At 35.7% G+C, this 13707-nt stretch overlaps 1 protein-coding gene across 5 annotated transcripts in view; it reads right to left on the reverse strand.

The window, feature by feature from the left end:
- Positions 1-13707, reverse strand: part of KLHL13 (kelch like family member 13) — a 198264-nt gene that overhangs the window by 64876 nt on the left and 119681 nt on the right. The window contains exons 1-2 of one of the 5 annotated variants that reach the window (XM_070784347.1): positions 10326-10839; positions 8571-8636 (exon numbers count right to left, since the gene is read on the reverse strand). The exons of 3 other annotated variants lie outside the window; for them this stretch is intronic. In XM_070784347.1, coding sequence (XP_070640448.1) covers positions 8571-8636; positions 10326-10366 — 107 coding nt within the window. In that variant the 5' untranslated portion in view covers positions 10367-10839. Of the gene's footprint in view, positions 1-8570; positions 8637-10325; positions 10840-13707 lie in introns of those variants that run through there. One more of the 5 variants, XM_070784346.1, reaches the window with a different exon arrangement.

Below are 13707 nucleotides of genomic sequence, written 5' to 3' on the forward strand. Positions count from 1 at the left end.
CACGTACTAATCAAGCAAGTTTGGAATGTCTCATTCCAAAATCCTGGAGCATTTTCAAACATTAAAAAATATAAAACATAAAACAATTACAAAATAGCTGTATGGAGGCGATTTAGATTTTAGAGAGGAAATACAATCACTTTCTAGCTTATGAAAATATTACAAAGTTGTAATTGCAAATGTAACTTCTCCTTCTGAGAACACAGACCCCCAAATGTCTGTAAAACCAAGATAGGTTTTGAGTCTTTATCTGTAAAGACTACTTAAATATTTATAAGGGGAAAACAGAGTGAATATAGAGTTTTCGAAATTTCCAAGAGGGTAACCTCCCCACACAGGTGAAGATCACTTTATTGCAAAGGTTCTCAAGTTATTATTGTACTATGAACAATCAGCTGATTAAAAAACCAACATATTGGTCTAATCTCATTCAGCTCCAAAGAAATCAACCAATACCACCAAATCATCTACGTCAATTTTCAGTCTAGATTTCTCTTATACTTAATGTTTAAAACCTGTTTTTATAGCACTCCAACACTTGTAATACTTGTTCAAAGTGAAAAGTAAGTAAGACTGCTTTCCTCCACCTACCCTCAGCATTCTTAAAGATCCTAAACCCTAAAAGCATTGTATCTGATTATGAGAATTTATTTATACTCAGTTTTTTTTGCTTTAATAAATCGCTAGAAGTAATTTATAATTATCTCTCATGAACAAACAACTAATAAGCCAAAGGCTTAAAAATAATTCCTTTAAGTAGAAATATAGTCCCTGAAATATACTTAACCCTATTAAAATGCTTAACAACACCATTTGTCATATGTCATTTAGAAATAAACTTTAGCCAGGTAAAATCACCTCAACTACAAATTAGCAGAGTCCAAATTAATCAGATTTTACTACCCTGACAACGAGTCTAGTAGCAGCTATGGAGTGTAATTACCATTACATTCTGGAACTAAAAATGCTTTTTCCTACAGAATGAAAGAAAGAAAATGATTAAACATATATTTGAAATATAATTTTATGCAGTAGTAGTACCATTACTTTAATATTTAGACTGGGAAATGTCAAAAGCCCTCGTTCACATCACAGGAAACACTGCTTTCATTTATAGAACACTTGGTTTCTATTATGGACAACTGCATAAACGGAATAGAAAGACAGCATGCACAAAGGCTCTTCAAAGCATTGTATGAACATTAATCATTTAAAAATACCTGTGAAATGCACATTTCAGAGATGTAATAAACAAAGGACAATGCTGGGACTTGGCCAAGGCCACAAAACGAGTCATTCTGGCCAAATCTCACAACACGGAATTCCCTGGTTCCCAAAGTAGAAAGAGATTTGTAGAACTTTTACAAATCATCTTGCTCAGGACACTCATTGTATAGATGAAAAAACTGAAACTCAGATAAGTTAACTTGTCACACTATTGGCTAATGGCAGAACTGGAACCAGAAACCAAATCCCAACTCCTAGTCTAGGACTCCTGCTCTAGAATCCCTACTGTCTTTACTTCTCAATGAGACTGTTCCAGAAGATGTTTGCTTCCATATGAAGTGAATCACATTCTACAAATGTCTCAATGTATTCAAAAGAAATAAGAACTACAAAATAATCATTCATTCCTCCAATTACATGTATACTCAAATGACAGACATGGGAAAGAAACACCAAAAATACAAAAGTGTGCAGAAAGACCACTTTCAAAATCTTAATTCCAGACATGATTTAAGAATGATGAGAGAGGCATTTCCCTGGTGGTCCAGTGAAGACTCTGCACTTTCAAAGCAGGGGGATGCAGGTTTGATTTCTGGTCAGGGAAGTAAGATCCCACATGCCATGTGGTCCAAAAAAAAAAAAAAAAGAATGATCAGGGAGAAAAAGGTAAGTAAAAATTAAGCCAGTCATAGTGTGAGAGAAAAGTGAAATATACAGCCAAGAGTCTAATTTTTTCTCACTGTAAATGCTTCTAAATAACTTTATATGAAAGTTTAATTTGCTTATTGACTGCAACAGTTTGTCTCCAGTACCACCACTTTGTGAAATGAATTGACTAATATGTCACGTATCTGACCTCTTTCTCCATGTTCTCCCAATATTCCCTAAGAATTAACCTACCTTTTTCTTGCAAGTTTTGGTTAATCCTGTGGTAGTTACAATGAAAGAATAATAGCACTAACCATCGTTTGTGTGAGCAGGCACTGTGTAATCTTGACAATGTCCCTTCAGACTACTCTGGGAGATCCATGTTATCCCTGTTGCACAGACAAGACTGTAGAAAATGCCCAATTGTGTGCTCTGCTTATGTTCTACCAATCAGTAAAGGTACTTGGATGGCAACCAAGTAGGACTGTTAAACCCTTCAAATACACAAAAAGTTTTGTGTTGTTCTGGACAACAACAAAATTCTTGATACATTCAGGGCTTCTCATTACAGGAAATAGAGCTGTTCACATGAATGGCTATACATACTTATGTGTATGTTTCCTCTTTATTTGTTTCAGGAAATTGAATATCAAATATGTTAAACATTTCTTATGAGATACTCACATATGTAACCTTGCTAAGATCAATATGGAAAACCCCAGACATTTCTCAAAGATACTTTTGAAAATCATTGTTTCATCTTTTATAAGCACCTTCTCACAAATCAATTTCCTTAATAGAACTGTGTGGACCTTAATTCCCACAAAGAATTTACATGGATTATTGTAACTATGACTATGCCTTGGATTACTATAATACCTCTCTCCTTCACAATACGAACAAGTAGAAAAACAAACACACTTGGCGTGCAGGTACACACTCACACACAGGTGTGAATATACGCACAGAGAATTCCTCAGGCCATGATGGCATAAATAATGTGAAGATGGTACTCTTACAATCTTGAACATTTTCAAAGTAAAACAAGGGTACTAAATGCTTGTTTGTTCCTTTGTTTGTTTTGGGTGAGTCAGCAATAAGACGATATGGTAAGCTGATAAGACAGGAAACAATAGATAAGCAAACAAAGGAGAAAAAAGTAGAGCAAGGAAGGTAGTGGACTCGCTGGAAGGAGAATGGAAAGCCAGAATGGTAGTGGTTCCTCATGTTTATGCAGCACCTTTTATAACTGGGGAGTCAGATGAGAGGGGTTATGAGGCTAACATGGGAGCTGGAGTAGAAGGGACTGAGCAGACAAGAAAGATCCAGTTGTTGGGGACCCATTAACCCACAGATTCTGACTACCCTTAATCTCACTATAGCTGAGAAAAGGATTAACACTGAAAGGGAAATTTGTAAGTTCTTGCCCTTCTTTTTTCCTTTTGTTTTCTGCAGTATCTCTATTTTTATGGCTTTTTTGGGGGGGCTACCCCTGAATTCTTCATTCATATGATTCCCAAATCCATATGCTTAAGTAAGTCTTTATCTATCTTTGACATGCATGTGTGTATGTTAGTCACTCTGTCCAGTCCGACTCTTTGAGACCCCACGGAATGTAGCCCGCCAGATTTCTCTGTCCATGGAATTCTCCAGGCAAGAATACTGGAGTGGATTGACACGCATACACCAAAGTAATTCTTAAGTATTCCCATCTATGTAAAAAATGCCTTAAAACCCAAATCAAAGTGCTTTGGGGTATTATGAAGGGTAATGGTGGAAATCAACGATTTTTACATACATACTATTTATATACCTGATTTTGCATTACCATTTTTAAATTGTTTGAAAAATGTCATTTAGAAAGATGGTTTATAATCATCAAATAGGGATAATCTATCCAGTGCTCCAATAAGAGGCCACGCTGTTACCATACCCTGTACTCCAGCCTTGCCACTTTGCCTGCCTGTGATGCCCTCCCCAAATTCCTGCTCCTCCTTCAAGAAGGAATCCCAATTGGTCACTATTCCTGGCACGTGGGAAAGCACTCAATAAGTGTTTGTTGACTAAATTGAAAGAGCAGTTTTCATAAGCAGATGAGTGATTAAATAAGAATTGTGTACCAAAGCCAGGATATATCCTGAAAGGTTTTTAAAATGGTGTTATTGATTCTACTATTACTAAAAGCAGAGTTCAAGTAACAGGAATATTCATCTGTTAATTTGATAATTTTAGGCTATGAAGTCCTTAAAATGAAAAAAATTAAATATACACATTAACTTGTTTAAAATAAGCATACATTGAAGAAAATCACCCAAAACACATACTTTCTTAGATAAAATAAAGGTGTCACTTATAGTGATGATAGACTGCTCTAAGGAAAAATCTCTGCTCCCACCTCAAGTAATAATTAAGTGTTTAGTTGTCTCTTAACAACTTCCTAAGTATCTACTTAAATTACATTTGGTAAATAAAATAGCCAAACTATAGTTAGAATTTCTGATGTGTTTGTACATTAAGCATACAAACTTATCAAAATAAAAAGCCATTTAAAATGTAGTGTTACTGAAAGAAAAGTTAAGAATATGGTTTTACTGACTGAAAATTCTATGCACAGAAAGCTTTTCAAATAGTTTCACTCCTTTGTGATATCGACAATAGAAGCAAAACTACAAGGTTTCCATGAAAACAATATAATAAGCAATATTAAAATCTTAAAGTTTATAAATCCTGAACTATGTTGATAAGAGTAAATAATTTCTAATAATGTTTATTTACAATGGTTGAAAAACTTTTTAAAATAAGCACATTACATACCCAGTCTCAAAAGGCATGCCAGTTAAAGAAAGTCAATATTTGCTATGTTATGCATGCTTTCAGTAAAACCTATATTTTTACAAAAATCTAAGTTGCTGAAAGACCATTAGAATAAAACAGTAAAACATTTTCTTCAATATCCCAATTAGAATTAATGAAATAATATTTTTATCTTGAAAAAATTATATTTCTATATTTTTATCCAAAAAGTTATAATATTCACCTGTGCAGAGATCTAGATGATTACTTAGTTGTTCCATCTCTTCTTCTGAGTATTTGTAAATCTTGGTTACAAATACTTGAGTAATCACAATAATATTTTGCTAGCCAGAAGCAAACACTTTCATGAAAAGCTAATCCTAATGACTCATTAAGATTATACAACACTACTTAAATTTTCCATGATAAAGGGCCCTTTAAATGCAAATGACTTAATTTTGTTTTTACCACTTCCCAGGCCTAATCATTAAAACTTTCAATTTCCTATACATATATCTATATAAACTATTATTATTTAAAAATAAAAGGTATTAGCTATATAATGAATGAGAATATCTTAAACTCCAAAAAAGGCTCAACTTTCAACTTGAACCTTGTGACCCACTGCCATAACATGGGGCCCAACAGTTTTCTTAAAGGTATAATGTAGAGTTATGGTCGGAGAAGGCAATGGCACCCCACTCCAGTACCCTTGCCTGGAAAATCACATGGACGGAGGAGCCTGGTAGGTTGTAATCCATGGGGTCGCTAAGAGTCAGACACGACTGAGCGACTTCACTTTCACTTTTCACTTTCATGCATTGGAGAAGGAAATGGCAACCCATTCCAGTGTTCTTGCCTGGAGAATCCCAGGGACAGGGGAGCCTGGTGGGCTTCCGTCTATGGGGTCGCACAGAGTCGGACACGACTGAAGTGACTTAGCAGCAGCAGCAGCAGCAGAGTTATGGTATCTGCCTACTATGGTGGTATCAAAGAGACTTAACAATAAGTTCAATATCTCTATTTTCATGACAATTTTGAGATCCTTCTCATTTTCTAACTTAGAATTCTTCTCATAGATAATCTTGAATTCTAAAGATAGTTTGGCCATGTCACGTGGCGTGTGGGATCTCAGTTTCCTGTTCAGGGACTGAATCGGGGCCCAGCGGTGAAAGCACAGAGTCCTAACCACTAGTCATCAGGAAACTCCCTATAGATATTTTCCTTAAAAAAAAAAAAAAAGGAAGGGAGGGGAGGCAGAGAAACATTTATACTGCAAGATTTCAAATACATGGTAGTAAGTCTAAATTACAGAAGCTAGTCTGCAACTAAAATTTGCTATGCCTCAAAAACATATTTAGCAATTCAATGAAAATCCTATGATAGAATACATCATTAACTCATGTTATATAAAGTGTTCATGTGTTACGAACTAATGACAGCATTATTTTAGAATTATGTCTAGCTTCATTACTTGGATACAATGGTTGTCCACTGGGGGAAAATTTTTTCTTTCATCTCACATTCTATGACTAACTAAAGTAAATGCAATTCTGCTATGAGGAAATGAAAAAGAATTCCTCTTCTAGGCTGACCCTAGGTTTTGACTAGAGGCAATTTAAACTGGGGGTTCGTGACTGCCTTTCTAAGTCTGTCTACTTCATCTAGTAGTTGAGAACAACTTCATGTCTTCAAAATCAAATATATGTTTTAAATAATCAGTTACTTTTCATGGAATTCTGAAGCTACATAACACTTGAATAAACGACATCTTCCCTTTAGCTAGCATATATTTATTCATTCTTTCCTTATTCAGCTTGATCTAAGTCAGAGACACTGTGGAGCATTTTTATGAATCTTTCACTACAGGATCTGGTCATTTTGTTTAAATTCGTATGATACTGTCTAGCCAGTAAACAAAAATATTTATGTTTAGAGATTTCCAGAATCGCCAGTTTTTTGAGATTCAGACTTTTAAAGCATAGAACATAACTGTATTCCAAAAAGGGTGAAGAGGCAGCAAGATCGGGCTTAAACTGATCCTCTAAACAGGGAACAAGAATTAAACCAATCGATTAATTAGGATCACGTTTTTGCATTTTTCAACTAAAATGCATTTGTTTGGATGGAGGCCCCTATAGTATATTAGCCATTCTTGCCAGTGTCAGATAGACCCTTTGAACTTCACAAACACGAAAATCAATCAACTCACTATGCCAAGCCCAAAATCTGTACAGAAGAGGTACACGCTGAATTCACTCAATCATCAGTGAGTACTGAAAAGTTATGACTTTGCTAGGTGTTACAAGTATGCAAAAGAACACACGTTCCCCAGCCATAAACCCCACAAAATCTAATCGCACTGACTGCATATTCACATATGAAACATGAGTTAGCATAAATATATTGCATCCATTAAGCCTTAACTATCCAGAATCCTAGACAGCCTAGTGTTCTAGCCAGTTTTTAATAATTAACTTTACAACAACTGGGATAGGTTAACTCTTAAAAATATCAAAAGTCACTAATTTTTCACCTTTTGAGGGCAATGTTTCTGCCTTACCTTCTATTTTTCTGCTTTACCGTCTTTGAGTCTAAAATGAACTATTTAAAATGCCTCAGTCAACATGATGCACAATAACTACTGTTATATGCTTCTAATAACGATACAGCAAGGTGTGCAAGAAACCGCTGCCATTCTTCACCCCTGCCTGACTCCCACCTCCATAGGCCTTGACACAGAATTTGGATGCTTCCAAGAAAAAGGGGGCTCTTTTCTTTACCTTCAAATACACATACCAAGAGAAAAGCCCTATACCTTTGCAGACTGAATATTGAAAATGTACAAGTCTAGGGACTTTCCTGGTGGTCCAGTGGTTAAGACTTCGCCTCCCAATGCAAGGTGTGCAGGTTCGATCCCTGGTTGGGGAACTAAGATCCCACATGCCTTATGGCCAAAACAATCAAGACATGGAAGCAATATTGTAACAAATTCAATAAAGACTTAAAAAAAAAAAAAGAAAATGTACAAGTCTAGAAGTGAGAAGCAGTATTCTTGCATTTTAAACAAGTACTCTAGCTGATCTTCAGAGTCTAGAGGGCTAACCATTACACCACAGAACCCCACTCCAGCTGATTTTCAGGCCTCGTCTATTAAACTTGGAAAAATCCTGCTTTTAAGGTCAAGGTAGCCCACCCCCAGGCAAGATGATCCCAGAGTGAGATTCTCTTTTTTGCCTCAGTGCCGGGCCATCCTCAGCATATCAGCCTTGGTTGCTCACCACTAACTTGTCCATCCCTACTGTCCATGGCCATTATCTTGCCCTCCCACACTCCAGATACTTCCAGGTCTGGGAGAGTCTGAAAAGCAAGGTCTCCAGCTGGCTGACAGATATGGAGGCAGACAAACAGACACATGCAAAGTGGGAAACTGTACAGCAATTAGGAAACAGGCGTGGTATAATTGATACTGATTGCGCAATACAGAGTAGGAGTTAAGAGCTTGTGTTAAACTTTTTCGATGAGGAAGGGTGCAGAAGAGGACAGAGCTGGGCACCTGTGATCTGGTTGTTGCCACAAACTTGGAACCTCTCGTGTTATCTTCCTCATCTGTAAAATAGGGAAGATGCCAATTTTCCTTGCCAGACTCACAGCAATGTTAGGAAAACCAACTGTACTTGTGTTGATGAAAGCACACTGGACAATATAAAGCACAATACAATGATGCGTGGTATTTCTTTAACAAAATAATTTATTTTTTGTCTTAATAAACACAGTACCCTAGATGTTACTGAAAGTTTCCTGGATGACTGAATGGCTTCTAGTACCTCAGGGTCTTTTTTTATGAAGATAAATTCTCATCGACAAAAAACACAGAAGAAAATGCAGACCCTTACACATACCCTGAAGTTGACTTTTTGAATATATCCTTGAAATCGGCTTGTTTTAAAGATAATTGCCTCCGTCTCCTAAAAGTGGAGTGCAAAAAAAAAATCTTTGGTTAATTGTGGCTTTATTGCATGTATTTTAAATTTTTCAAAGCATACTCTGCAAATATTTTAGCTGTAAATTAATAAATCATATATAAATTCTGAACAATTTTAAAATATGTAAATTATCTTCCAAAAAGAAAAAAAAAAAAAAAAAAAACCCTTAACTAGGAAACCATAGGATTCTATTTGTTTTTAGAAGCTCTCTTAATGTTTCAGAAAGTCTGGAATAGAGACTGACATTAAATACAACATTTATTGGCAGCTGATCTAAAAGACTAAACTAGACAAATTTGGACACAAGGAAACACTTTTCCAGTAAATATATACTCAGCCTTGGAATGCTTTGTCATTTTCTAGCTTTTTAAGCCTAAAGTTCAATTCTTTGCTGATATACTGTTTTGCCATTAAAACCCAAAAGCAAATGACAAACATTACAAGCTTTCAGAGAACAGATGGCTAATGTTCTTCTAGGTTCATTTACTACATTTTCTTATTTTCATACTGCTTGTAATTAATAAAATCATATAAATAGATGTATTGCCTCCTAACTGGGCGATTCTGTTTTGTGAAGTTCTGTCGTATACCTAACTCCTTTGGGTTAATACAAAGGCAACGATGAACAGACATACTTCTGGTACTGCCTCAGGAATGCAGTTTTAAAAATAGAGACTACTACAGAAGCACTGCAGTATATGCTGTCAACAGTCAATTCGCTTAAAAAATTAAAGTACGCTGGCAGGTGTTTAAGGAGCTCTAACACAAAATTCCATTTATTTACCTTTATCTCATTTATATTGCTATTACCTTATAGAAAGTAAACATACTAAGCATCACCTTTGTTTTAACTTTTTATTCAAAATGAACAGATTTGGTATTTTTCTGGGTCATCTCACAAGCACTATTGCATTATTAAAGTCACAACTAAACCAAAGTCATAGTCTCATAGTATCTTTAAAAAGAGCTTGGCAGAAATCTTATCCAGAATGTTATTCTACATCTAATCACTTGTTATGCAAAAGATAGGTAGAAAGTATTTTATTTTTTTAAATGATAAATTCAAAACAGTATTTCCTAATGGCAATACTATTTCAAAGTCTACTTTTACTATACACATAAAAATTATTTTGGATCATAAAAAGCTACAATGGGTTAAATTCATATTTGTCATATTTCAGCAACAAACCTCACTAAGCAAATAACAATTATATAATTTTTTGCTTAAAAAATACATTAAAGGATCTTTAAATACAGCTTATTTTATATTCCTATTAATATTATTCCTTTCCTTTGTGTATTTAAGAAGAATCTGGTGTGCCACCTTCTGGTAACTGAGTGAAATTATGTATCTTCACATAAGTCACTATTCTTTATTTTAACTTTTAAAAAATATAGATATTTCTTAACCTGTATTACATGTAAGCTATACAAATAAATCTATACCACAGTCTGCAATAAAGTAAAATTTCCCTAGTGATTTTTTCCCCCAAATCAAGGTTTATACATGCTTCCTATGATTTTTCCATGGTTACCAATATGTCTCCTGAATTCTACAATACATATAAAATTGATTTCTGTACACCGTTTCCCAGCCACATATGAAAACAACAGGCTTGCTATTTTAATGAATAAGGAACAGCAGTAAATAAAGAAAAAAAGGTCTCTTACCAATAAGCCCATTTTTCTCTTAAGGTTTGAACTCTCATCATTTGTCATGTTCTTGTGGATCCCTCTCTCATCAAATTCTCTGGAGTTTTAAAGTTGAGAGCTGTGATGCACAGCTAGGCTCGGCTACATCGGAGCGCACCCCAGTGCATCTGCCTGGTATAACACTTCACAGTTGTAGCTCCCAAGAGCAGAAACAAGCTTTCTATATTCAAAACCTATGCACCACACACCTTCCCTTGATAGGAAACTGTAGTCAGGGTGGTTGAACTGTTTCTATTTCTTATCTTAACTCCTGATCAGATATGAAGATCAGAACCACATGAATCTTGAGCTTAGTTATAGAAAACTGAACAGGAATGGTGTGTTCTTCTTCAGAGCAGAGGTGGGCTGAGGCAAATACTAACACCAGGAGATCTGATTGAGGGGGAAAAAAATGTTTATCTCATTTTTCCAAGGGTTACTGTCCTGATATTTGTTGTATTACCTCAAATATTTATTATCTTTAACTCTTCCCTCTCCCAGTCCCTAGTAGCCACTCATTAACTCCTATATTTATTTTTTATAAATTTTCTAGGAATCTACCCCCCACTGTTTTTTTTTTTAACAAATGAGCTATTTCAAAAAATGCATATAACTGGTCTCTCTGCGATTCCCATATTTAATCTAGCAATCACACTGCTTCTGGACGATTCTCTTAAAAAACTGCATATGGTGTAAATTAAATGTTCAGTAAATATTTTACTCAACAAATGTTTGTCAAGAATTTGCTGCATGTTAGGTAGGGATTCAGATAGGTGATATGGGTGACATGGGGAGTAAGACACAAATCCATGCTTTCAGGAAGCTTCTAGTTGAGTAAAGAAAGCAAACATGTACTCTGATAGCATAAAATAATGGTGTTTCTATACCTGCTTTAAGCAGGATTCGCCCAGGATTCTATAGCAGCAGAGGAACCATGAAATTAATGCTGCAAATAAGGCTGAAGAATGAGGCATTCACCAGGTGGACTCGAGAAGAAATAGCCTGTGCAGACAAACAGAGTTCCAAGGATTACAACATTCTGGGAGAATCGGGAAAGTCTTCAGTACAAATGGAAGGAGCTTCAAGTACATAGTGTTGAGGGAGTGGATTTTAAGATATACACAACCACATCACAGAAGACCTTATATGCCAGGAAATAAGTCTGGATTTTATCCCATGAGCTATGACAAGCCATTTCTTGAATGAATGGATCACTCAAGGAATTAATCAAACCACTATGCCCAGCACAGAGAACTCAAGCTGGTCACTACTCTTCCAGTTCACTGTCTAGTATCTCCTGACACCAACTTCTCATTCTGTACCTCACAAGCTTGCTTTGTTCTTTTTCTCCTTTACTCCAGAGGTCCTCCTGCAAGAAATTCTTTCCCCACTCTGCTTTTCTAAACTCAATTCATCCTTCTAGACTGAACTCAAACTGCATTCTTTTCTGTGACGCTTTCCATGGTAATCTGAGTCTACAGTTTATAAATGTTCCTCCATCACACGGACCATGCCATGCATTCTTCCTAAAACACACAATGCATACAATGTTCAAGAAGTTTTTTTGACCCTTTACCTCTAAAGTGAAGCAAGATGGCAAGGAGATGACAGTAAGGCAAAAGTTAAAGCATGAAGGTAAGTGGCCTAAGAAAGTAAACCTCCCCAGACTTCACAGTACACACTAATCTCAGTAACTTTCTTCACCACTCTCAAGCCTAAAAGAAAAGAACGTGGATTTAAGAGAGCTAGATCTGGACTGGGCAGCAATTCTGCAGTACTGTGCAACATTTTTGGCTGTATGCATCATAGCTCTGGTTTAATAAGAAATAGATACCAACAGAAGAGCTGAATCTCTGGAAAAGAGAGCTGTGATCTCTGGAAAAAAGAATGGGTGGGGGCGGGGCACCGTGACTGTGTTTTACTATTGATACTGGCAGTAAAAAAAGAAAATTCACCTGAGGGTCCATACCATAACAAAAAGAATTCATGAAGACCACAGAAATAGATGGGAGAGTGAGGACAAGGGAACTGGATCCAGAAGATTTAGAATCTCATGAAGTATTGAGGGAGAAAATCCAAGTATAAGAAGGGGGTGTGTTTAAAAAGGGCTATTGGTGTGTAGCTGGGAGAGTCATCTAGGACAAGAAACTTCACCAGAGAAACGTGTCCTGGGATGTAAATATTTAGTGTTTTCTCCATGTGGAACCAAACCCCATTATGCTGTCAACTACACAACCTCTCAGTGAAGTTGGCATTTAGCATTCAGCTTTGTCTTGTCCTTTTTACATATGCATAATCTCTTAGATTTACGCAATAATGCAAAAACCATGGTGCTTTCTTTTATGTAGCCAATAAAAAATCTTCTCATCTCAACCACTTTATGTTAAAGTGGGTTAAGAGAATTCTGCCAATAATTTCAAAAAGCAGCTAATACTTGAAAATATTCTCTCAATGACTTAAAAATGCCCTAGATAAAAGCTGTCTACACTTTCTTTCTTATTTATTGAGTGTGAAAACGGACCACTTTTCCTTTCCACTAACTTGTAAGGAAAAAATTTAAATACGGGAAAAAAGAATGTGATTTTGGATATATGCCACACTTTTCTCAAGAAATCTTCAAAAAAGGACAATATTTAGGGGATATAAAAATGATTTAATCTACTAGGTCTTTGGAAGAATGTTTTTAAACCATGTATCAATGGTACCATGGATTTTAAAACAGAGAGAAAATAAGCCAGACCACTTAGTCATTTAATTTTGTGGAAAACAATATTGCTAAAGAATTTTCCTCAGGCCTGGCAGAAAAAAGCAATAATCATTTTAAAAGCAATAATCATGCTTTGAACTAGAATATGTGTTTTATCCAAATTCACATGAACTAGTTCATCTAGAAGTTGTAAAGGAAAAAAAAAAGAGGGTAATAACTACCTTCTGGTAGTATACAGTAGGTCTCATATTATTTTTGATGATAGAGTCTTTATTAATCAAATATAAATAATTCACTTAACTTTCCAGTTAAAATAGCATCATCATGTCATCTCTTGCATTAGCAGTACTCTTCTCCTTTCTTCTGGCTTATGTAAAGTGGCTCAGAGCAGGACAAGTTGGGTGGTTTATAAAGTTTTCTGTCATGTGGAAATATTCTTAGATGCTATATTTTGAGAAACACTCAAGGGATGGTCAGGGATATTTATTGGGTAGGCCAAAAAGTTCGTTTGGGTTTTTGATACAGTGGTACATTAAACCCAAATGAACTTTTTGGCCAACCCAATGTATTGAGTGCAATTGCTTGTATTTGTAGAGCCCAGAAGTGCTTATTTCAGGTGATTTATCAGATTACAGTAGTATCACCACTCAATCT

The sequence above is a fragment of the Bos indicus genome, chromosome X, assembly GCF_029378745.1.
Source record: "Bos indicus isolate NIAB-ARS_2022 breed Sahiwal x Tharparkar chromosome X, NIAB-ARS_B.indTharparkar_mat_pri_1.0, whole genome shotgun sequence".
NCBI lineage: Eukaryota > Metazoa > Chordata > Mammalia > Artiodactyla > Bovidae > Bos > Bos indicus.